Below are 26,031 nucleotides of genomic sequence, written 5' to 3'. Positions count from 1 at the left end.
ATGGGCAACCCAGAATTCCTTCCTGACTTATAATTCTCAGAAGTAAAATTTAAAGCTAACTGAAGAAACAAAACATAATCCTAACATTGCCCTATGTTACATCTATAACAGTTTTTTTCTGTTTTCTCTAATAATTTGCTTTCATTTTTTAAAATAAAGTCCTGTTGAAGAGCTTTGAGCACCACAGTCCCCTCAAAGTGCTGAGTCACCCAGCATCTGTGAAAGTTAGCAGCTGCCTCAGCTCAATCTGTCTCCTGAAGATAGGGTAGATTGTAGTTGGCGGGATTCTGGCCCAAGCAAGAGGCTTTTTTTTTTTTTTTCTTTGTCTTGCCACATATGTAACCATCTCTATCTAAGTTACACTAAACAATTACATGTGAATTGTTTCTCTTTCTTTCTCTCTCTCTCTCTTTTGGACAAATTTCATTTTGGCAAGTTCTTGACCTTTAGGAAAAGCATAACACTTTGCCAAGGAAACGGTGAGTACAGAATTCTTTATCGGACAATTTGTCACCAATATAATTAAGAAAGCGGTCTCCTTTGAACTTTCTGAGCTATCTTTGACAGGATCAGCAAGAATTATTTCTTGATTCTTAAGAAGTGAAGAGGCTTAATTTTGATTCTCTTTTTTATGAATGTATCACTTTAAACTGACCTTGAGCTTGTGGCTATACAGCACCAAAATCCAGCAATAACATGTTTACACGGGTTCACATGGAGAACAACCTGATAACTTGGAGCAAAATAACACATGATCAATGTTTGAGTCTCCATAGAAGGATTTAATTCTGTAACCAAACTAGTAAAGGCCACCCACAGAATAACAATTACATATAGAAGGAGACTAAAGTCTAAATCTTATATTGAATGTTTTCACTGAGGTAAACTAGGAAAAACTGTCCTTATATCCAGATAAATGAAGATGTATCCTATGGAGATTTTGCTGGATGTTGTCACAAATAAATTGGATCCCACTATTATTGGAAAATAATATGTGATTTTATTTGATAATACAATGTTTTATATCACAAAAATCAGTTACCAAGATGTTAATAATTTGAAATTTGTGGTAATTAGATTGTAAATGTGCTAAATTTTTGATTTATATTGTTTATGAATAAAGGAACTAATGAAGTAAATAATGTATTAGTTTTATTTTTACATAAATTTTTTTTTTGGACTTTGGGGTATATCATTTGTCAAAATTAATTGCAAGCCATTTTTATTTATTTGTTAAATTAGATTTGTCATGATCAGTACATGTTAACACCTTTTAAGCTTTTGAAAGCAGTAAAATTGTATTTCTTTTTATGCATCCGAAAATGTGATTTTGCTAATTTAAACTTGTTTTCAGCTGTCTAATAATGCATGTTATAGAACTTTATTGTTAATTAAGTTTATTAACATGGGCAGATGTTTATGTGAAAAGTTGGAAAAGTATTCTGAATGACCAAGAATTATTAGCCTAAGTTGTAGCTGCATATGGTTAAAATTATATAAACGTACTACAGCCTTTCTAAAAAGAGACTTATAGGTATAAAGATATCTGAACCTAAGTCCAACATGAGTAAATGCCTTGAGACATTTAAAAAGACAGAATATTAGAGATAGAGGGGAAAAAAAAAAAACAGTATACTAGAGACTTGAGAACCAGCATTAAGTAAACTTTTTAACTTCCAGGCTATGGAGAGTGATGGGCCAAAGGTGCTGGAAACAGCAGAAGAGATCCAGGAGAGGCGTCAGGAGGTGTTGACTCGGTACCAGAGGTTCAAGGAACGGGTTGCTGAGAGGGGTCAGAAACTTGAAGATTCCTATCACTACCAGGTTTTCATACGAGATGCTGATGACCATGAGAAATGGATCTCAGAGAAAATCAAGATTGCAACTGATAAAAGCTATGAAGACCCAACGAACATACAGGTTCTTCAGTTTCACTGACTTCCCCAGAGGAGACTCTAAAATCTCTAGGGAGGGAAACATTTTTATAATGTAGGTGTACAGCTGGTAAACTCTACAGGGATGCTGTAATAGAAGATTAGACTTTGGAAACTGTAATTCTGTTTCTAAATAGTCCATGTCTTCAACTCCTTAAGCCTCAATGTCTTATTTACACAGGATAATACTAGATAATTCTAGATAATACTTTATAAATGTAATATTGCTCTGAACTTAAACCATGGGCAAAACACTGAGAATTCAAAGAATTTATGATGCATTATGAAATTTCAATATTTGTGATATTAAGGATGGAATTGAAGTAAAGAGACATCAGTACTTCTGAACCAACTTCTCTTTGCTCTCCTCAGAAAGATATGATTTAACCAGGGTTTTTCCCAGTTGGCTGTTCATGACTCTTGTTAAGTCTAAATGAGAGATCTCAGATAGAGAGGTTTGGTGGAAGCTCCCCCTACTACTTGTATTATAGAATAAGGCATAGTCAGGATCAGAAGAAAGGCTTGTATGCCTAAAATGCACAATGGATATCAGAAAGGAAGCACCTAGAACAAGAACAAAATGTTACCTACTAAAGGGATCAATCTATATATAACAACAACAGCATAATTTAGCATGCAAAAACTTCCCAGTTAAAATAAAAGTCACTGTTGCCATGATAATTTTCCTCATTGTTCACTACTTTCAGTAGGATTTACTTCCTCTTTTCTTAAAAGGAACAAGTCTGTGTTACATTATTTCATTTCCACAGAAGGCAATTAAGACTTTAACATAGTATTTATTGGATATTTCCCAAAAGCAGTAAGGACTGAAAAGACCTTCTTCTGTGGTCTAGGACATTGGGTCTGGGAATCTTTAAAAACCTATATGCATTGATTCTGCCACAACCACTTCTTTTAGAATAGGACTCCTCTAGCTATGGTCACAGGTTATCATTTAATCTATGCTGGGAAACTGGTAGTTCTGCCTGCAAGAAAGCAGAGGAATAAAAGAACTCTTTTATGGTCCAGGAGACCAGGCTCCATGAAGCCATAAACTCTAATTTCTAATCTTCAGGGGAAATATCAGAAGCATGAAGCCTTTGAAGCAGAGGTGCAAGCAAAATCAAGGGTCCTTCCTGATCTGGAAGAAACCAGGGAAACTCGATTTCCTGAGGGGCATTTTGCCCATGAGGACACCAAGGTAAATAAATGGTAGGGCTCTATGAGAGATGCTTCTAATTGTTGATTATGTTATCAGAGTTTTCATTGATTATAACAGGTGTAAGCCTTGATATAACTGACTTGGAACCATGGTTCTGCCTCTTATATTTTACTTGGATTGTGGAAGGAAAAAATGATGGGATATGCTAGTGTTCCTAGGATTGGGGAGAAGAGCTATGACACAAAGCTCTCATTGAATCACCTTCCTCCTTAAGCCACCACAGGATGGGTTGGCTCAGGATCAAACCCACCTTAACCCAGATGAATTGGCTTTCCCAAATGTCCTTTCTGACTAATTCTTCTAAGCTCAGAGTCCTTGGTGCTTAAACTCTCTAAACAAGGGATACTCTTTCTTTGAATTGTCTCTGAAATTTTTCTCCCTTTGTCTATGATGCCTCTTTCTCCTCAGAGCTCACATGCTGTGACTACTATTGTAGTTCTCCAAACCCTTGAACCCTGAAGATCGAAGAGCAGCACCACCATGAAACCCATTATTAATTTATCAGCATTTTTTCTGAGTTAATTCATATATTCCCCTAAAATGTTTGGGTTGATAGAGTCAGTTCAGGTTCTTTTTGTATTAAGTGAATTTTTTTTTTTTTACTGTTTAACTGTTCCTAAAATTGTCAAAAGAAATATGTGTTACATATTTATAAGTTGGGGCTTATATTTTCATATCTAGCATTCAAATTCTAGCTCCTTTTACTGTCAACAAAACATGGTCAGGTGATACAGACTTTAACAAGAATAAACCTTATTAGAAAGAAGATTCTGTAACAAGAATAACTCAAAATTTACCTGTTATTAAATAAAAATGATTTGGTAAAATTGCACAAAAATCAGTCCCTTACATTAATTAAAATAGTTGAGAAATATCTGAAACATCTTCTCATCTATCAGAATTTCTGAGATTATAGTAATCTTGTAGCACTGCAGGATCCATAGATAAATGTGATCTATATGCTACATGTTACCTTAGAACCATGAAGTAGTTGGAAAATACAAGATTCTTGAAGACACAACATAAATTATACCTTTAATTTTACAATATAAGTAAAACCTGGTCTTCTAAGCTAACCTAACATTAGAGCCCTCAACTATATAGTCTCAAGTTCTGTTATTGCTTTGGTGATCCTATTTCCTCTGTAAGTCAGAAAAACTTGTTGTTCTTATCTCTTCTGACAAACAGTGCATGCTAACTTTTTCTGTGCCTTTGTCAATACTTTGAACACCCTCTCTGTATCTTCTGCCTATCAAAATTCTCTCTATCTCTCAAGGTCCAATTCAAATGAGCACCTGTTTTTAAATGAACTTTTATTCCATCCTGTCTTATCATTTGTAATCATTTCATCCTCTAAAACACCCAAATGTTATTATTTATTTTTCTTTATGGAAGATCATATGATTTAACGGCTATTCCCATACGTGCTCTGCTGCTGCTGCTGCTGCTGCTAAGTTGCTTCAGCCTCTTTTAAATATTTTCAAGCAATTAATGCACGAGTTAATGGGATGAGGGATTTTTATCCAGATCCCTCTCTGCACAGGTCTCTGAGTCTATAACTACTGCTCCACAGCAGGTAATGTGCCTGAGTGGTTTTACCTCTCCCAAAGGGCCTTCTGGAGGAATTGAACCGCCTGTGGGACCTGCTGCTGGAGCTGACCCGGGAGAAGGGTGCCCTCCTGCTGCGGGCCCTGAAACTCCAACAGTACTTCCAGGAGTGTGCTGATATCTTGGAGTGGATTGGAGACAAGGTATAGCATTAAACAGCCTGTATATAGGATTTTCCACCCCTCTGGCCTAGACATCCCATAGCAACTTAATGCAGACTTCCCTGGTGGCTCAGATGGTAAAAATCTGCCTGCAATGTGGGAGACCTGGGTTCCATCCCTAGGTTGGGGAGATCCCCTGGAGAAGGAGATGGCTACCACTCCAGTGTTCTTGTCTGGAGAATTCCATGGACAGAGGAGCCTGGCAGGCTACAGTCCATGCGGTCACAAGAAGCAATATGCAACACAACTGAGCAACTTTCACTTTCACTTTTTGAAAAAAAGTCAGGGTATCTGTTCCTGGGCTTAGTTCCTTGGAAGAAGGAGGAATGTTAGCAAAGATTTAGAGGTATTCTGGAAGTAGGCAACATTATAGGAAGATAAGTCTAAATGTATGAATCTGAACATGAAGAAGGCAAGACATAAAAAAAAAAAAAAAAGTGTACTGAAAGATCATCTAGGATTGCTCCCCTTCTACCTTCCATGAGCCTTCACTCCTTCCAGGTTTTCAATCCTACGCTGGTTCCAACCGAGAGAATTGCCAGTTTTCCCCTTAATCCTTTGTGTCTTAGTACCTATAACTAGAGAGGTTTCTATCTCCTATTATTTGAAGAATAACCCTATGGTTAGGACTGAAAATTTATACAGGCAAGCATTCAGCACAATACTTTTGTAAATACTCAGGATGTTGAATTGAGCAGAACCAGGATGAATTTACCTCTCATGTTCCAAACCACAGAAAGGTTCTTCCAGGGGCATTTTCTGACAATGTCCCTGGTCTTCCCAAAGAATTACCCCAAAGACCACTGTTCCCTGAGTCACAGTGCCACCTCAGGAAATATACCCTTGCTCTGACTCTTTCTTGAAGGGGTTCTCCCAGGTTCCACCAGTATCTCCTTCTGAGTTATCCTGGGAATGTAAATATAAGCAAGGCTTTTGGCCATTTGTACTGCGGGAATCCCTAAATATTTGCTGGTGACCTAATAGACCTTACTGTGTCTACAGGAGGCTCTGGTGACATCAGTGGAGCTGGGTGATGACTGGGAGCGCACAGAGGTTCTACATAAGAAGTTTGAAGAGTTCCTAGCAGATCTGGCAGTTCAAAAGGAGAGAGTGAATGAAGTGAACCGATATGCCAATGAACGTGCAGAGGTGAGGTGGGGAATAACAGAGCCAATCCAGGAAAAGGGTTCTGATCTTCAAGAAGATTGCCTGGCCATTTGTAGAAGGGACAAGAAGGATATATAGGACATTGTGAGAAAACAGAGGTATGCCTGTCCCTGGAGTAACATGCCCAGAGTAGCTTTCTCTCATTTCTGAATTCATCCCTTGCCAGTCTACAGAAATAGAGGTGTGAGTGAGTGAGTGTACATGGGTTTATGTAAAGAAATTCAGTCCACAATGAGGTTACTCTTGCACTGTGCAGTACATAGATTTTTTAAGTTTATAAAGCACCAGAGTAAAGTAACAAAGAATATATAATAATCGTGGCTTCTCATAATATATATGATATCATTAAACAAAATTTTCTGTGCTTTGAGGGGGAAGGAAAAAGAGGCAGATTTACCTTCATTTACTTAAGAAAGTGCTTAAATAAGCTTTTAATTTCTGAGCATACAAATACTCAGTGTGTGACTAAATACCCTTAACATATGTAAGACCTGGGAAGTCAGTCTGATTTTGTATGTATGTGAAGGAATTGAACAGAAACTGCAATAGTTGGCTATCATGCTCTTCCATTTAAAGTTTTATTATCACTGCAGCTATAAAATGGGAATGATATTTATGTGTAAATAGAATCAAGATTTCAGGAGTAAGAGGTACTAGAGTAGGGAAAATAAACTATTTCTCAATTTTTTCCAGGCCTCATTTCCAACAGTCTCTAAATTTCTCCCTCTAACATGACTGCATTTTTCTTATTGTGCAGATTTTCTATTTCCAGTTATCTGTTACTATCTACCAAACCACTACAAAACTTAAAACAGAAAACATCTTATTTTTCCGTGGTTAAGTGAGTCAGATTCACTGATTCAGCTGCTCAGCTGGGCCATTCTCCTGATCTCACCTGATATTCTTAAGTAACTGCAGTTATGCAGTGACTCAGTTGGTGTACAGGATCTAAAACAACCTTCCTCCCATGTCTAAGGATTTGGCAAGGATAGTGCAGGCTTTCTCCATATGCTCTCTCATCTTTCAGTAGATCATACTTTTTGATATGTTCCAAGAAGGTAAGAACAGAAGCTGAAAGACTTCTTGAGGCCTAAGTACTGGGACTTATAAAATATTATTTCTACTTGTAAAGAAGGAAGGAAAAGAAAATTCTGTCTGAAGAGGCTGCAAAATAGAAATGGAGGTAGGAATAAACAGGGATAGGAGGGGTCGGGAGACCTGGTATACGGCAACTACTCAAAATTTCCAAGTATCAAAATGGGCTGATATTAGCTAGCTTTATCTGATAAACATAAATCTCATTGCTTCAGATAGTCTGCAAAATTGTATGAACTGTAAAATTAAATTTATCTGCATGTCTATCTACTTCTGAGAAGAGGGAAATAGCTCCAACTATATTCTCAAGGTGTCAGGGCCTCAAAATAGCCAAAACTCACAGTATTTGAGATTTCAAAAATTAAGTCAGACCTCACAAAAGGAATTTTCTCTTCCTTGGTTTCCAGGGTCTTGAGAGAAGCTAGCAGCCATCAACATGATGGAGTTCTGAAAATAATGAGGTTGGGCAACCTATGTTAGTAGACTAGTCTTGAGCTGTGGACAGAAGATGCAACTGGTAGTTTGGTTTTCTAGATTTTGGTGATGTGGATCAAGTAAAAGGGACCAGGGCTAAGGTGAAGTGCAGTGTCTGGCTAAATGGCTATCCTCTGCTTCTGACAAAGTATGGACCAGTGTGAAATAAGAGGTGTTTAAAAGTTTTTTCTGCATTAGTCCAACACTGACTTACTCCCACAGGAAAAGCATCCTGAGCTGCCCTCGATTGAGTCAAAGCAGAAGGAGGTGAATGCAGCCTGGGAGCGCCTCCATGGTCTGGCTCTCCAACGACGGAAAATGCTGTCCAGTGCTGCAGACCTCCAGAGGTTCAAAAGGTAGGAATCTGGCCACTGAATTGTAGGAAACTGCAATAGCACCAGGCTGGGTATTTGGGTTAGCCTTTGTCTACTGTTAGCAATTAGTGGCCAATACCTTGAATCAAAGAAAATCATGATCTTGCCTTTAAAACAACAAGGAACAGAGTAGTTAAAATTGTGATCCAGTCAATAGCCAAGTGTGTTAAATGGAGCTCAAAGTAATAAAATTAGCACTAGTGAATTAGTGATGGAAGATCTGCAGGGGCAAAAACAGAAAGAGAATGGAGGGTGAGGTTGCAAAGAAGGACGTTTGTGAAGGGCTAACCCAGAAGTACATCTGGAGGCTCAGTTGACAGGATGCCCAGGTCTCTACATCTCAATGGAAACCATTAATGTAGGAACTCTTTTTAAAAATCTTTGTGCATTTATTCTATTTTTGGTTGTACTGGGTCTTGGTTGCTGTGGGCGGGCTTTCTCTACCTGAGGTGAGCCTGACTTTACTCTTCAGTGTGGTGGGCGGGAGTCTCATTGTGGTGGCTTCTCTTGTGAAGCACAGACTCTAGGTGCATGAGCTTCAGTAGCTGTGGTGCACAGGCCTAACTGTCTCTGCATGTGGGATCTTCCTGGACGAGGGATTGAACCCATGTCCCCTGTGTTGGCAGGTGAATTCTTAACCAATGGATCACCAGGGAAGCTCCAAAACAGAAATTCTTTATGCTATTTTTTGCTAGTGTGTGGGAAGATAGGATAATTTTTGACAGGGTGAGTGAGGCTGGTCCTGCTGGGTGCTGTTTGCCCTGGAATGCCTGCCTTCTTCCTTTGCTGGAGCTCATGGGGTTGTCTGGCAGGGATGTGACTGAAGCCATCCAGTGGATTAAGGAGAAGGAGGCTCAAGTCACGTCTGAGGACTATGGCAAAGACCTTGTGAGTTCTGAGGCACTGTTTCACAGTCATAAGACACTTGAGAGGAACCTCGCAGTTATGAATGACAAGGTAAGCCTGTGGGAGAAAGAGCTAACATCCTTGAGTTAAAAGAGCCATCTGACGTTCATCTTGTCTCCATAAGTAAGTAAAGTCGCTCAGTCGTGTCTAACTCTTTGTGATCCTATGAACTATAGCCCACCAGGCTCCTCTGTCCATGGGATTTTCCAGGCAAGAGTACTGGAGTGGGTTGCCATTTCCATCTCCACTTGTCTCCATAGAACACAGTAAATTCATTATTTCAATGAAAGAGAAATTTTGTGCCACATGAATATACCTCTTTATTCTAGTTTATAACTTGTACATGATTCTTGGATAGCTAGCATTTTGTTTAAATTATTTTTATTTAAATACACATATATATTATACATATACACTTATGCTTTTTGTAATACATTTCATAATTTAAAACCAAAATAAATAGCTTCATGAATGGTTTCCTGCCTAACCACACCTTCTCCTGTTGGAGATGAAACTTGTTTCTTTGTCCTTTACTCAGTAAAAAAGGGAGAAAATTTCTTCTTCTCCTTTTGTAATAAACATAGACGCTAAAACACTCTACTCAGCCCACCTTTGGGTTTTCTTCTGGAAGCTGAAAGACCTCAATTCCTGTACCTACGGTAGGCATAGTCACACTAGAACTTGGAGTAAGCCTATATTCTTTAATGCTTCCAATTCTTACTTCTTACCCTCACAACTTTAACCATAACTTAAACTAATTACTCCTCAGCTTTTACAGTGGAGTCAGCCCACAAGAAGCTCCCTAGTTACCCTGCTTTAATCATAGTTCTATCCCTCGGTCCAGTTTCTGAAAAATATTTCACCAGTCTACTTCTTTTTTCCTTCCTCCTTTTTCCCCTTTGGTCTTTTTTGTTTTCTAATTGTGAGTGATACAATACCATGACTTAATGAATAATGATAATGAAATCTCATCTTAGACAACACCTGGTTATAATTCAGTGTAGTGAAAGGACTGATGGTAACATGGAATTTTCCCTAGTAACCCTGCTCCTCAGGAATTGTCTCACACTGGCCAGGCATTACTGGAATTTTCTTGGCAAAAAGTTTTCCTTAGCAGAAATATCTCTCTGATTCCTATGGTAATATTTATGAAAACAGTATAGAGGATAATGAAGGACAGATATATGTCTAAATATTGCTTCTGATAATGATTCATTGAATGACCTCGGGCAGATAAAATACTTAGCCTCTCAGTTTTCACATACAAGGGGAACAAGAATAGTTTCTGCCTCACCGTCTTATTAAACGGAGACTATAAAACAAGAAAATGCATGTGACATGCTTAGCACAACAAGAGACAAAAAGCAGTCAGTAAATTATTATTGTTAATATAATTACATGAATATATTAATATAGATATATCCATATAAATGCACTAATATGTTATTCTTACTCATATAATTATTATGTTACATCCCTCCCATAAAACTTTGTCAGGAGGATCAGAATACTTGGATTTCCCACTAAGTTTCTTTTTTTCATTTTTCTAAAATTATATAGTAAGTTTCAGATGTACAGCATATCATTAGACATATGTAGGTACTATAAAGTCACCATCGAGCACCATACTGTTGACCCACCTTCATACATTAGGTTTCTTTTTCATCCCAAAGGTGAAGGAGTTATGTGCCAAAGCAGACAAGTTGAAGCTTTCCCATCCTTCAGATGCAGCTGAAATCCAGCAGATGAAAGAGGATCTGGTCTCCAACTGGGAACATATTCGCAACTTGGCTACCAGCAGATATGAAAAGCTGCAGGCTTCTTATGGGTGAGAAAGCCTTCTTCGCTATTATGTTAACTACCTCTACAGGGTCAAAGTGCAATATTAAAACAGAAATAAAAGAGTAAAAGGAATAAAATAATGAATGACCCAGCCCTCCTGCCTGCTCAGTAGAGGCAAAAGAAATTTTAGTTTTCCAGAAGTCCTTTGCAGGATGATATAATCCTCAGGATGACATCTCCTTTCACCTATACCCTTTCTATCTTCCTCTGTTTGTGTAGTTGTAAGAAGCTATGAAGTGGCCCATGAAGCTGAAAAAGTAATTGAAGAAACATGTCAAAATCCTGGCCCTAGCTAAGGAATTGGAATTAATTTCCAAGCTGGAGAACAGAAAATAAATCTAGAATTGTTTCCTGAATGTAGGTCAGCTTATTAAAAAAAAAAAAAAAACTTAAACATCATTTCTGTACTTAATTTTTATGATTAGTTGTTAAATCACCAGAAAATAGTCTTTATCATATTGATATGATTGAAAATGAAATGGTGAGGCTTTGATTTTTTGAACAGGTAATTTTTTTGGTGACTTTTATCTTCACTGATATGGCAAAGAGTGAATTAAAATACATGAGGGCTCCTAATCCTAACTCTAGCTGCCCCTTGTCATAAAGCGCTTCCTGTTGTTTATGTTATGTGATTATTTATTTGGCCTTATAGTACTTTACTAAATAGTGCTTTACTTCAAGTGTTTCTGGAGTGTGACTGTGATGCTGGAGATGTCATGCCCAAGTGCTTCATCACACAAAGACTCATTCACCCTAGGAATTATACAATCTAGAGTGAAGGATTTATAGCCAGCATTGCTAAAGGAATAGGGAAGTACATCAGAGGAATGAAGGGGTAGGTTTAATGCAAAAAGCACGTTGTACATCTTAGCCCAACCCAATTCTGACTCTTTGTTCAATGTCCATTTGCATCTGGTTCCTCCTTTCTGTCTTTTCCTTTACCTTTTCTCCAGGTACCAGCGGTTCTTATCCGACTATGATGAGCTCTTAGGTTGGATGGAGGAAAAGACTGCTCTGATCAATGCTGACGAGCTGCCCAAAGATGTGACTGGTGGGGAAGCCCTACTGGACAGGCATCAGCAGCATAAGGTAGAGAGGAAGGCCTCCCCAGTAGGAGGAGGAGGGAGGTGATGACAATACCAGAAGATTTCTTGCTTCATTTTAACACTTTTTTGTCTTGTGGTCACAGCATGAGATTGACTCTTACGATGACCGATTTCAATCTGCTGATGAGACTGGTCGAACCCTGCTGGATGCCAATCATGAAGCATCTGATGAAGTTCTGGAAAAGGTAATCCAGTTTAACAGATTTTGTGAAATTTTGATACATAACCTTCACTTAATCTCTTACTGATTGGCAATCTCTGAATGGAAAAAGGACAGAAGACATATAAATATCTTAACATAGATCCAGACTTCACATTGCTTCCTTCATATGTTCCTCTAGCTAGAGTGAGGCTTTTGGAATTCTCAGAACTTGATGTGTGCTTCCTCATCTCTGAGACATTAGTCGATCTAACTAATTTCATCATTTGAAAGTGAAAGCATTAGTTGCTCAGTAGTGTCTGACTCTTTGTGACCCCATGGACTGTAGCCCGCCAGGCTCCTCTGTCCATGTAACTCTCCAGGCAAGAATACTGGAGTAGATAGCCATTCCCTTCTCCAGGAGATCTTCCCGACCTGGGGATTGAAACCAGGTCTCCTACAGTCCAGGCAGATTCTTCACCACTTGATCCAAGAAACCTCCCTGCCATCTTGCCTTGTCACATGTGCTTTGTGGTGTCACTTTCCCATGCTAGTCTCTAGACGATGAATTCTTTGAGGACTGCTCTTTATTCATCTTTGAGTTCCCTAAGGTACCTACTATGGTTCCTGGTACATGGCTCCTTTCCTTCTCTCCTCTGTATAACCTCAAATCAGACTGATTTTCCTATATCTGTGCTTCTGAAATCTTCATTAAGCAACAGGAAAGCTTTACACACTGCCATCATCATAATCTTCTAGATCCCAAAGGCTCACCTAAACCTCCTGATCCCTGAGACATTTTGCTCTAGTCACAGAGTCATAGGAATTTCTGGGATGATAATTGAAATAAGATTTGCAGGTTCTCTGCATCTCATTAGCTTCCAAGCACAGCCACCAGCACTATATGATGAAAACCGAGATCTCTATATTTTCAACTCATCATCAAGAACCCTATGGGAGAATTATAATATGAATTTTTAACAATTTTCTGCCAAAGGAAGAATGGAACTCTAAAACCTTGAAATGTACCTTTTATCCTGAATTCTGAGAATTTGTACCATCTTTTTGATGGAATTAACACAGCAGTTTTAATAAGCTGGGGTTTCTCGGACAGATGCTTGGGCAGAAACAAAGGCTTTCATGAGTTTGAGAATGTCCCTTTTTCCTTGATGGTTCTCATTTGCATTTGAAATAGAATGCAGGCTTCTCAATCTGATCATTTAAGTGCCCTGTGAACTTGAATTTCATGAAATGTCCACCTTTTTTAGACACTGCAGTTTTCTCTGGAGCACTTGGTATAATCCAATGATAACCTGGAATAATTACTTACTTGTGGTATTATGTCTTCCTACAATCCTGATCTCCACCTCTCTACCCTGTAAATCTTGGTTTGATACAATAGTTTCTATGCTTCTACTCCCTGTGTCTTTGAATCAATTAATCTTTTCCTCTTTATTTATACATAGTAAGTGTGGTATACCTCTACTATGGTATTTCTCCCATTTTTTCTATACTATAGGGATTTACTTAGTTGTAGTGATGGACAGGGAGGCCTGGTGAGCTGCAGTTCATGGGGTCGCAAAGAGTCAGACACGACTGAGAGAGTGAACTGAACTGAACTGAGGAGCCTTAAAAGAAAAGCTTGTTTTTCTATTCATTTTTTTTTCCTTCAAAGGGCCTTGCATTTATTAGATGCTCAGTGACAGTAGAATAAAATAAATTCACTTAATATCTTCCTGGTCTTTTACCTCTTCCTTTCCATAGATGTCAGTACTTACCTCCAACTGGGTGGCTCTGCTGGAGCTGTGGGAGAAGCGTCAGCAGCAGTATGAGCAGTGCTTGAACCTGCACCTCTTCTACCGTGACAGTGAGCAAGTAGACAGCTGGATGAGCAGACAAGAGGTAACACAGGGGCTCAGCAAGTGTCCAGAAGCCATTTCTCCTGCTCCTCCTTCACTACTATCAGCATCCTCACCACCACTTCAGTTCATGTGGGAACTAGAGGGTGAGCCACAAGGAAGAGAAAAGATCGACCCTCTCTGTAAGGCTCTTGAAATTCCCTCATGGACAAATGCACAGTAAAAATATTTAAATACAAAGCACAGAGTTTTTAAACTTCTCTGAACATGTGGCAAAATGAATATCCAATTGTTAAGGGATCAGCAAAAGAAAAATGTGATGAGTCAGGCAGGACTAACCAGAGATTTTCTGGTGAAGGTGACTGGTCCTCTTGAGGATTTGAGAACACTGAATCATGCTTAGATTGGTTGGTTCACACACTGAGATGAAGGTGATAAATTTGGATGAGAAGGTTGGGAAGGGAATTCTGAAGCTGAGGTTCTGCTCTTTGAGGTTAATCTCTATCTCCTCTCCTGCTGCTGCTGCTAAGTCACTTTAGTCGTGTCTGACTCTGTGCAACCCCATAGATGACAGTCCATCAGGCTCCACTATCCCTGGGATTCTCCAGGCAAGAACACTGGAGTGGGTTGCCATTTCCTTCTTCAATGCATTAAAGTGAAAAGTGAAAGTGAAGTCGCTCAGTTGTGTCCGACTCTTTGCAACCTCATGGACTGCAGCCTACCAGGCTCCTCCGTCCATGAGATTTTCCAGGCAAGAGTACAGAGTGGGTTGACATTGCCTTCTCCTCTCCTACCTTGTGTTAATTCCCATCTTGCTTTTCCATCCCCCTCACCTCCTTTCTTATTCCTTTTCTCAGAGATATTCCAAAGGGAATGATTCTCACTAGTGAGGCACAGCTGGGATATATCTTTCTGTCTTCTACAGGCCTTCCTGGAAAATGAGGACCTCGGAAATTCCTTGGGCAGTGTAGAAGCCCTTCGTCAGAAGCATGATGACTTTGAGGAAGCTTTTACTGCCCAGGAGGAGAAGATCACAGTAAGAAATGGGCCCTGATTTGGGCACTGGCTTCTTTTTTTTTTTAAATCTTTAATTGGAGGATAATTGCTTTACAGTCTTGTGCTGGTTTCTGCCTTACAACAATGTGAATCAGCCGTATATATATTCCCTCCCTCTTGAACCTCCTTCACACCCCCCACCCAATCCCATACCTCTAGATTGTCACAGAGCACCAGGTTAAACTCCCTGTGTTACACACATCTCATAGATTACCAATCTTTAGAATCACTCATAACTATCAGATATGAGAGTTGTTTTAAAAAGAGAAAACATCCAGAAAAATAATCATACCCATTTTTATCAACACATTTCTTATTCCACAAAGCATATTTAGAAAGTATTTATTTTCTAATTTTTTCAGAATTAGGTAAATTTATTTTTTTAATTAATTTAATTGTAGGATAGTTCCTTTAAAATATTGTGATTCTTTTAGAAAGTTTTTAAAAATTTTGAGCAATTTATATTCTCTGACACAGTGCCTGATTGTCTTATTTTTTTCTACAGTACAAATAGAAACTATGGGATCCATATCCAATATGAATCATAATTTAAAAGTTTGAATATATTATTTACATTTTTTAGTCTTTTCCTCTCCAGTAATATCTCCATTTAGCTTTCTTTAATAATATCTAGAAATCTTGGCAGTATCTATTTTTTCCTGTATATCTTCATCTATACATTTTGAATTTAATGCTGCTATAATTTTCTTGTGAACCTTAAGTTACAGTGTCCCAGAAACTTGTCAATACATAAGCGAGTCTCAGAGAAGTGTAAGGGAGACTTTATTTGTCCAATGCATATATACTATATGTCTTTGGCTATCTCCTAGGACTGTGCTGGGGTTAGCCAAAACTTGCACATGTGCATGTATACCACCAGCACAACAATAACCACAAAACTCCAAATTTTTCTTGTTAATCTTGGGTCAATTCAGAGCTTGTTATGGTCCCTTCCCAGTTCATATGCTTATCAGATTGATTTTCATTGGTAAAAGATAACAATGTAAAATAAGTTATTGTTTATTAAACACTGTAATTTCACATAATTTTCCTATTCCCAATCGATTAATTCATCCTGAGCAATTTTGAGAGTTTATGAATGAGTCAAAATTCACATGTATAATTTGACTCCATTCCCCATATAGCTAGAGATAAGAAGAATTATTAAAAAGTACATATGGTATATGATGGATGGATGAGTGAATAGATAGATAGATAAAGACTGGCCATTGAACAAGGCTGTATCAACAATGCTTCTTAAAAATTTAAAAATAGATCAAATATTCACCTCATAGTGAAAACAGGATTCATTCACTGTAACCTAGATTAAGAAGAAACTACTGTGGCATAGAGAAAATAATTAACCTCTCTGAGATTTATATTCTGAAATACAATTTATAACAGAAATCAGAAGTAGGACCCAGATCTTCTGACCCTGAATCTTATCCTCTTCCCACATTGTCATGCTTCCTCTTTAAACAGCTAGCCAAACTGTGGCCACTTACTCAGTGCCAATGAGAGAAAAACTTTTTTTTTTTTTCCCCCAGACCATAGACAAGACTGCAACCAAACTGATTGATGATAATCATTATGATTCAGAGAACATCGCTGCTATCCGGGATCAAGTATGTGCATCTGCCTGCTTGTGCACCCGGGTCAGGGAAAATGTTGGAGCACTGTTAACCACGGTAGGCAGTAGATCTCAGGCATCCATATTTTATTTTTCTGACAGTGAGTTTGTTTATGTTTTTTACAGCTGTTGGCCCGACGGGATGGTCTACGAAAAAGGGCTGCCACTAGACGCAGATTGCTGGAGGACTCATTCCTTCTGCAGCAGCTGTATCAGGACTCAGATGACCTAAAGAACTGGATCAACAAAAAGAAAAAGTTGGCAGATGATGAAGATTACAAGGTAGGCAGGGTTGCAGACCCTGGACATACTCACTGGTACTTAATTTCATGAAACTAGAATCTTGGACCTGAAAAGACAGTAGTGTTCAGCTGGTGAGCCTCATTTTATAGATGGAGAGACAGAGTCTCAGAGAAGGGCGATGATTCCTCCAGGACTGTACTTGTAATTTCCAATTTTCCAATACCCTGTTGCCCATCACCCCTTTTCCCTGGCACAATTTCCAGCGGTCCTTAACAGAGCAGGGGAAAGCAGAGATTCCCCTTATTTAGTTGCATATCCCCCTTTCTGCTGCCCTATGCATCCTTATAGTAGGTAAATGTTGGGTCTAGTCATTCATTCAGGCTACCAGGAACTCAGAATTAACCTAATGGTTTGATTCAATATAGACTTACTGCTTTGTAGCTGGAAAGGAACAATTCCTTATTTTACAGATGAAGAAACCAGGATCTGAATTGTGTAGTGAGTTGCCCAAGGTTAACCGATTATTTAGCTCTGTTTTACAAGCGACTTAGCAGTAACAGTAGCAGCAGCAACATAGAGTTAGACACATGAATTCTCTTGGGGGAAAGTAAATACTGGGCTTGAATTCACTCCCTGTCCTGTTTTAGTTTGTGTGACTTTGAAAAATTCCTGAATTATCTTTGAGTCACACATACATTTTTTTTTAATTTCGATATTATATAAAACACATAGTTTTCACTCACAATATAAATTATCAATAGGCTTCCCTTATGGCACTATGGTAAAGAATCTGCCTGCCAATGTGAGAGATGGAAAGAGAGGTGGGTTAGATCCCTGTGTTGGGATGATCCCCTGGAGTAGGAAGTGGCAACCTGCTCCGGTATTCCTGCCTGGAAAATTCCATGGACAGAGGGGCCTACCTGGCTACAGTCCATGGGTTCACAGAGAGTTGAACATGACTGAGTGACTGAGCATGATAAACTGTTAAACTATTTTGCACACACACACACACACACACACTCACAAATTTTTGCATTTACAGTCAGGACTGGAATCAGTCTCTTGAAGTCCAATATCTATTCACTGTATTTACTTTCTAAATATCATTTAGTCTTAAATGTATACCTCTGATGCTCTTGTTCTAATATTCTTTTGATAGAACTTTGAGCATCTAATTTGTAACTTTCATTCTGTAAAACTCAGCACTATGTGCTTGTGTTCTCTAGAGGAGTTATGGTTCCAGTGTATGTAGGGTAAACAGGTCTTCTCAGCTAAAGGCAGGAATGGAAAATAATCTCCATCTTTCATGCCAGCTGTGATCGATTGATAATCCTTACATAGGGTGCCATATTTAAAGTAATCTTCAGACCATATCCAGACTCAGTAGAAATAAGTTCAGGGGTGATTAGCCATGTCTGCCATTTGTATGAAAGGAGTAATTGGTCATAGGTTCCTGAGCATCCTCTGGCTCTATACTTGGACTAGAACAGTTCTTCCTTATATCCTCTTCTTAGTTCACTTAGATTTATAGTGAAAAAAAAATTCCTGTCCTCAAAATATCTGCCCCTCATTTTTCAAAGAATTGTTTTCTTTCATTGTTTTAATTTTCTCTCAGGAAATACTGAACTTGAAGAGCCAGGTTCAAAAGCAGAAAGTCTTTGAAGAAGAATTGGCAGCTAATAAGATCCGGCTTAATAATATACAGAAAACTGGCCAGGAGATGATTGACAGCAATCATTATGCCTCCGACAAGGTGGCTGATCGTTTGAGGGAAGTTGACAGCCTCTGGACTGAACTGCAGGAGGCTACAGAGCAGAAAGGTTAGAAGCAGAGTTTTTTTAAGAAATGAATTCCTAACTTCTGAAACCCATCTTCATCTTTACCACCTTGAATTTACCTGGTGGCCTCTGTGAGAAGGGAGGGATGTTACTCATTTGCTTCCCTGTGTCTTCGTCTATTGGTCAAGAAATTTATAAAATCTAACCTAAACTTATCACACACAATTATTATGTATTAACACAATTCTTCTATATATTAAAACAATTCTTTTCTTCAGATATGTAGGTATTTTCAACTGAAATTATATTTGTTTTCTTTTCACTTTTCTCCCTCTTTTTTCTTCCTGTTGAATAAATATTCAGATACTGTGAATTCAATATTGACTATACATCTAAAATGAGTGTCCATAAATTCGATTATACATCTTTTTGTTCTATAAATGAAGCAATGTATTCTGACTCAGGTTATTTAATTAGGCATTAAAATATGGTTGGGGCCACATGTGAGGTTCCCATGATATTTTATTCTTATGAAAAGGCTGGATGGCTTGCTTTTTTCACCTATCTGGGCATATTTAGGTTCTGTTGTAAGCTCTTAAAAAATTCCCATGTCTGCTTGACTAGCCTCTACTTAAATTTAACTTCACCTCTTACTTTGGAAAACAAATCAATCATCATAATTAACACAAATAATGATGCTTTTTCTGTCAATAGTCCATTAGTTATAAACATTATCTATAGACATGCCTCTGTCCTGATTATAGAAAAGATACATCATACTGATTTTGTTGGATATCCTGATTTTTGGTTTAGGAAAAAAAATCAACTTGACTGTAGCAAGAAGTTGCTGTTACTTCATGTCCTAGTAATTGTTTCACAGAAATAATGCAAATGATTGATATAAGATCATATGATAAAGAATTTAGCTGAGAACAGTGGATAATCAAGATATTTTCTGGAAGAGACACTTGTAGGATGTGGTTTGTGATAAAGAACAAGCACTAAGGCAGAGGTGGCTGATGGCTAGCAAAGTTCTGAGGAAGATATTTAGGAAAAGATACTTCAAAATTTCAAACTGAGCTAACCCCAAGTTTTATTCTTTTCTTGGAAAATGACATGTTTATGCTTAAATCCCTTTGAAAGGGAGGTCTCGATGGAGAATAACAAGTGACAAGATAGTTAAAAATCTAACATAGGCCCACACCTCAACAAGAAATTAACATATTGTTTATATCTGTTTTGAGAACACTACTGTCTTCAAAAGCAAATCCTATCTGAATTCTACAAATTAATGGCAATTTCTTATGTAATCACATGTTAGACAGTTATATTTTTCCCATTGGACTATCCAAACATTATATTATTCCTTAAGTTGGTATAACTTTTAATAGCATATAATGAAGATTAGTTATGATACTTGTCTTATGCTTGATGTCTTTTCCTAGGGATCCAGTTGTATGAAGCAAATAAGCAGCTGCAATTTGAAAATAATGCAGAAGACCTGATGCAATGGCTGGATGAAGTGGAATGGCAGGCTAGATCTCAGGATTATGGGAAAGGCCTAGCAGATGTCCAGAATCTGCTCAGGAAACATGGCCTCCTGGAGTCTGCTGTGGCTGCTCGTCAGGTTTGTTGCTAGCTTTTTAACCAATTGTGAGCCAAGTTACCTATATACATTCTGAGCACATTTATCATATTTATTGTTTTAAAAAAAGAGTGAGACAGAACAGGAAGCTGTTAGGTATTTAGAATAGGAAAAAGAAGTCCAAAATGAAAGTGAAGAAAAACAAAGAACAGAAAAAGCCCATGAAAATGGAGCAAAAGAATATCTGCAGACCAGAGTGAGAATGTCAGGTGAAACAAACACACCCTTTCTTGGCTAGCCCAATTTGCATAGGGCAGGCTCATTGAGGAGGAGACAAAAAGTATAAAAAGAGGAAGCCAAGATGGATTGAGGCCTCTCCTTTGGGGTCAGCCTGCCCTCAAGCCTCAAGGGTGTACTATCCTCTGCTTGCCAAATAAAACTGAGCTGTAAGCAAGCTGTCACACTGGTCCACCATTTCAAATCTTTGCTCCCATAAGATAGAACTGAAGAAATTTACACACTCCCCCAACATATCTGGTACCATGACTTGGATGATATACTGGGAGAGTGCGTAATTTTCTTGGTTCTGACTCGCAACAGCAAAGATTTGAAATGGTGCCCCAGTGTGACAGCTTGGTTACAGTGCAGTTTTATTCAGCAAGCAGAGGATAGTATACTCTTGAGGCGTGAGGGTGGGCCAACCCCAAAGGAGAGGCCTCAATCCTTCTTGGCTTCCTCTTTTTATATGTTCTGTCTCCTCCCTGCTGAGCCTGCCCTGTGCAAATTGGGCTAGCCAAGAAGGGCGCGTGTTTGTTTCACCTGAGGTTCTCACTCCGGTGCACAGATTTTCTTTTGTTTCATTTTCATGGGCTTTGTCCTTTCTTTGTTTTTCTTCACTTTCATTTTGGACTCCTTTTTCCTATTCTAATTACCCAACAAAGCCAAAGGTAAAAATTCAGAACCTTTAGTTGGTCAACTATCTCTTTCCAGTATCTCCTTTTTCCAGCTATTCTTCTTGGTACCTGGTGTCTTTTGTCAGAACCCCATGGCTGATATAAGACTTTATTGACTCTTCTAAATATGACGTTGTACTCTCAATCCAGAAAACTGGATTTTATATAGCCTTATCACTTCCTAGTTCTATGGTGTATCTTTTTCACGTGTTTGCACCTCTGTTTACTACCTATAAACTAAAAGTTTGGATAAAATGTGTCTTTCTATTCTGGCATCCTACAATTCAAAACTTGAAATATTTTTAGTAGCACCTTTTTTTTTTTTTTTTTCTTAAGAAAATTGAAACACAGAGAAATGAAGTGACTTTCCAATGTCACAGAGAAAATTAACAGCAGGGCCAGGACTATGAAACAGATGTCTAGGCTGTTGGTTTCAAAGTTACCCACTGAAATCACACCAGAATATTTTTTTAATATAAAATTATTTATGTTAATTGGAGACTAATTACTTTACAATTTTGTATTGGTTTTGCCATATATCAACATGAATCCCCCACGGGTGTACACGTGTTCCCCATCCTGAACCCCCCTCCCATCTCCCTCCCTCTGGGTCATCCCAATGTACCAGCCCCAAGCATCCTGTATCCTACATTGAACCTGGACTGGCGATTCGTTTAACATATGATATTATACATGTTTCAATGCCATTCTCCCAAATCATCCCACCCTCTCCCTCTCCCACAGAGTCCAAAAGACTTTTCTATACATCTGTGTCTCTTTTGCTGTCTCACATACAGGGTTATTGTTATCATCTTTGTAAATTCCATATATATGCATTAGTATACCGTATTGGTGTTTTTCTTTCTGGCATACTTCACCCTGTATAATAGGCTCCAGTTTCATCCACCTCATTAGAACTGATTCAAATGTATTCTTTTTAATGGCTGAGTAATACTCCATTGTGTATATGTACCACAGCTTTTTTATCCATTCGTCTGCTGATGCACATCTAGGTTGCTTCCATGTCCTGGTTATTAAAAACAGTGCTGTGATGAACATTGGCATACACGTGACTCTTTCAATTCTGGTTTCCTCAGTGTGTATGCCCAGTAGTGGGATTGCTGTGTCATAAGGCAGTTCTATTTCCAGTTTTTTTTTGAAGGACTCTCCACACTGTTCTCCATAGTGGCTGTACTAGTTTGCATTCCCACCAACAGTGTAAGAGGATTCCCTTTTCTCCACACCCTCTCCAGCATTTATTGCTTGTAGACTTTTGGATTGCAGCCATTCTGACTGGCGTGAAATGGTACCTCATTGTGGTTTTGATTTGCATTTCTCTGATAATGAGTGATGTTGAGCAACTTTCCTTGTGTTTGTTAGCTATCTGTATGTCTTCTTTGGAGAAATGTCTGTAGTTCTTTGGCCCATTTTTTGATTGGGTCGTTTATTTTTCTGGAATTGAGCTGCAGGTGTTGCTTGTATATTTTTAAGATTATTTCTTTGTCAGTTCCTTTATTTGCCTTTATCTTCTCCCATTCTGAAGGCTGTCTTTTCACCTTTCTTAGAGTTTCCTTTGTTGTGCAGAAGCTTTTAATTTTAATTAGGCCCCATTTGTTTTTTTTGCTTTTATTTCCATTTTTTTGGGGGGGGGGAGCATAGAGGATCCTGCTGTGATTTATGTCAGACAGTGTTTTGCCTATGTCTTCCTCTAGGAGTTCTTTCTCAAGACTGCTTTGGCTATTTGAGCTTTTTGTATTTCCATACAAGTTGTGAAATTATTTGTTCTAGCTCGGTGAAAAATACCGCTGGTAGCTTGATAGGGATTGCATTGAATCTGTAGATTGCTTTGGGTAGTATACTCCTATTCACTATATTGATTCTTCTGATCCATGAACATGGTATATTTCTCCATCTATTAGTGTCCTCTTTGATTTCTTTCACCAGTGTTTTATAGTTTTCTATATATAGGTCTTTTGTTTCTTTAGGTAGATATATTCCTAAGTATTTTATTCTTTTCATTGCAATGGTGAATGGAATTGTTTCCTTAATTTCTCTTTTTATTTTCTCATTATTAGTGTATAGGAATGCAAGGGATTTCTGTGTGTTGATTTTATATCCTGCAGTTTTACTATATTCATTGATTAGCTCTAGTAATTTTCTGGTGGAATCTTTAGGGTTTTCTATGTAGAGGATCATGTCATCTGCAAACAGTGAGAATTTTTCTTCTTCTTTTCCAGTTTGGATTCCTTTTATTTCTTTTTCTTCTCTGATTGCTGTGGCCAAGACTTCCAAAACTATGTTGAATAGTAGTGGTGAAAGTGGACACACTTGTCTTGTTCCTGACTTTAGGGGAAATGCTTTCAATTTTTCACCATTGAGGATAATGCTTGCCATGGGTTTGTCATATATAGCTTTTATTATGTTGAGGTATGGTCCTTCTATTCCTGCTTTCTGGAGAGTTTTTTTTTTTATCATAAACGGATGTTGAATTTTGTCAACGGCTTTCTCTGCATCTATCGAGATAATCATATGGCTTTTATTTTTCAGTTTGTTAATTGAATGATTTGTGGATATTGAAAAATCCTTGCATCCCTGGGATAAAGTCCACTTGGTCATGGTGTATGATCTTTTTAATGTGTTGTTGGATTCTGATTGCTAGAATTTTGTTAAGGATTTTTGCATCTATGTTCATCAGTGATATTGGCCTGTAGTTTTCTTTTTTTGTGGCATCTTTGTCAGGTTTTGGTATTAGAGTGATGGTGGCCTCATAGAATGAGTTTGGAAGTTTACCTTCCCCTGAAAATTTCAGAAAGAATTTCAGTAGGATAGGTGTTAGCGCTTCTCTAAATTTTTGGTAGAACTCAGCTGTGAAGCCATCTGGACCTGGGCTTTTGTTTGCTGGAAGATTTCTGATTACAGTTTCAATTTCCGTGCTTGTGATGGGTCTGTTAAGATTTTCTATTTCTTCCTGGTTCAGTTTTGGAAAGTTGTACTTTTCTAAGAATTTGCCCATTTCTTCCACATTGTCCATTTTATTGGCATATAATTGCTGATAGTAGTCTCTTATGATCCTTTGTATTTTCGTGTTGTCCGTTGTGATCTCTCCATTTTCATTTCTAATTTTATTGATTTGATTTTTCTCCCTTTGTTTCTTGATGAGTCTCGTTAATGGTTTGTCAGTTTTATTTATGCTTTCAAAGAACCAGCTTTTGGCTTTGTTGATTGTTGCTATGGTCACTTTTGTTTCTTTTGCATTTATTTCTGCCCTAATTTTTAAGATTTCTTTCCTTCTACTAACCCTGGGGTTCTTCATTTCTTCCTTTTCTAGTTGCTTTAGGTGTAGAGTTAGGTTATTTATTTGACTTTTTTCTTGTTTCTTGAGATATGCCTGTATTGCTATGAAGTTTTCCCTTAGCACTACTTTTACAGTATCCCACAGGTTTTGGGTGTAATGTTTTCATTTTCATTTGTTTCTATGCATATTTTGATTTCTTTTTTTATTTCTTCTGTGATTTGATGGTTATTCAGCAATAACCATCAAGGTTATTCTCAGTCCTTGTCTCCAGGCTATTTATCTGTGATTCTATTTTGTTTTCAAGATTTTGAATCATTTTCACTATCATTATTTGGAATTCTTTATCAGATAGATTCCCTATCTCTTCCTTTTTTGTTTGGTTTGGTGGGCATTTATCCTGTTCCTTTACCTGCTGGGTAGTCCTCTGTATCTTCATCTTGTTTATATTGCTGTGTTTGGGGTGGCCTTTCTGTGTTCTGGCAGTTTGTGGAGTTCTCTTTATTGTGGAATTTCCTCACTGTGGATGGGGTTGTACGGGTGGCTTGTCAAGGTTTCCTGGTTAGGGAAGCTTGTGTTGGTGTTTTGGTGGGTGGAGCTGGATTTCTTCTCTCTGGGGTGCAATGAAGTGTCCAGTAATGAATTATGAGATGTCAATGGGTTTGGAGTGACTTTGGGCAGCCTGTATATTGAAGCTTGGGGCTGTGTTCCTGTGTTGCTGGAGAATTTGTTGGCCTTTGGGTGGTGCTTGGTTTCAGTGTAGGTATGGAGGCATTTGATGAGCTCCTGTTGATTAATGTTCCCTGGAGTCAGGAGTTCTCTGGTGTTCTCAAGATTTGGCTTTAAGCCTCCTGCTTCTGGTTTTCAGCCTTATTTTTACAGTAGCCTTAAGACTTCTCCATTTATACAGCATCATTGATAAAACATCTAGGTTAAAGATGAAACGTTTCTCCACCGTGAGGGACACCCAGAGAGTTTCACGGAGTTACATGGAGAAGAGAAGAGGGAGGAGGGAGTTAGAGGCGACCTGAATGAGGTGGAATCAAAGAGGAGAGAGCAAGCTAGCCAGTAATCACTTCCTTATGTGTGCTCCACAGTCTGGACTGCTCAGAGATGTTCACTGAGTTATACAGAGAAGAGAAGAGGGAGGAAGGAGACAGCAGTGGCCAGGAGGATAAAGTGAGGAATCAAAAGGAGAGAAACAGATCCAGTCAGTAATCAGTCCCCTAAGTGTTCTCCACCATCTGGAACAAAGAGCTTCACAGAGTTAGGTAGAGAAGAGAAGGGGAATGGAGGAGATAGAGGCAACCTGGTGGAGAAAAAGGAGAGTCCAAAGGGGGAGAGAGCAGTCAAGCCAGTAATCTCATGCCCAAGTAAAAATGGGCACTGAAGATTGGGTTCTTAAGGGTATAAAATTGATAACAAATACCAAAAGACAAAGATTAAAAATCTAGAGTAGAGGCTGGATTTTCAAAAATACAATATTAAAGAAAAGAAAAAAAAGTCACAAAGATAAAAAAGTCTTTATTGTATAGATGAAGAAACTGTTAAAACAAGTGGAGAGCTGGATAAAATAGCAACTGACTCTCAGCCAAGTCTATCTCTTT

The 26,031-nt window shown here is 38.3% G+C and overlaps 1 protein-coding gene across 2 annotated transcripts in view; it reads left to right on the top strand.

Annotated features, from left to right (window-relative positions):
• The window catches only part of SPTA1 (spectrin alpha, erythrocytic 1), a 77,070-nt gene continuing 52,722 nt past the window's right edge, over positions 1,684-26,031 (top strand). For both annotated transcript variants that reach the window (XM_018046348.1, XM_018046349.1), the window contains exons 1-15: positions 1,684-1,920; positions 3,010-3,135; positions 4,767-4,907; positions 5,928-6,074; positions 7,884-8,017; positions 8,848-8,992; positions 10,615-10,769; positions 11,737-11,872; positions 11,973-12,074; positions 13,793-13,930; positions 14,813-14,923; positions 16,491-16,568; positions 16,700-16,855; positions 18,432-18,636; positions 20,040-20,221. In XM_018046348.1, coding sequence (XP_017901837.1) covers positions 1,684-1,920; positions 3,010-3,135; positions 4,767-4,907; positions 5,928-6,074; positions 7,884-8,017; positions 8,848-8,992; positions 10,615-10,769; positions 11,737-11,872; positions 11,973-12,074; positions 13,793-13,930; positions 14,813-14,923; positions 16,491-16,568; positions 16,700-16,855; positions 18,432-18,636; positions 20,040-20,221 — 2,193 coding nt within the window. The remainder of the gene's footprint in view (positions 1,921-3,009; positions 3,136-4,766; positions 4,908-5,927; positions 6,075-7,883; positions 8,018-8,847; positions 8,993-10,614; positions 10,770-11,736; positions 11,873-11,972; positions 12,075-13,792; positions 13,931-14,812; positions 14,924-16,490; positions 16,569-16,699; positions 16,856-18,431; positions 18,637-20,039; positions 20,222-26,031) is intronic.

This window comes from Capra hircus, chromosome 3 (assembly GCF_001704415.2).
Source record: "Capra hircus breed San Clemente chromosome 3, ASM170441v1, whole genome shotgun sequence".
Classification (NCBI taxonomy): domain Eukaryota; kingdom Metazoa; phylum Chordata; class Mammalia; order Artiodactyla; family Bovidae; genus Capra; species Capra hircus.
Note: the sequence above shows the minus strand (reverse complement) of the source record. Positions and strands in the feature narration are given on the sequence as shown.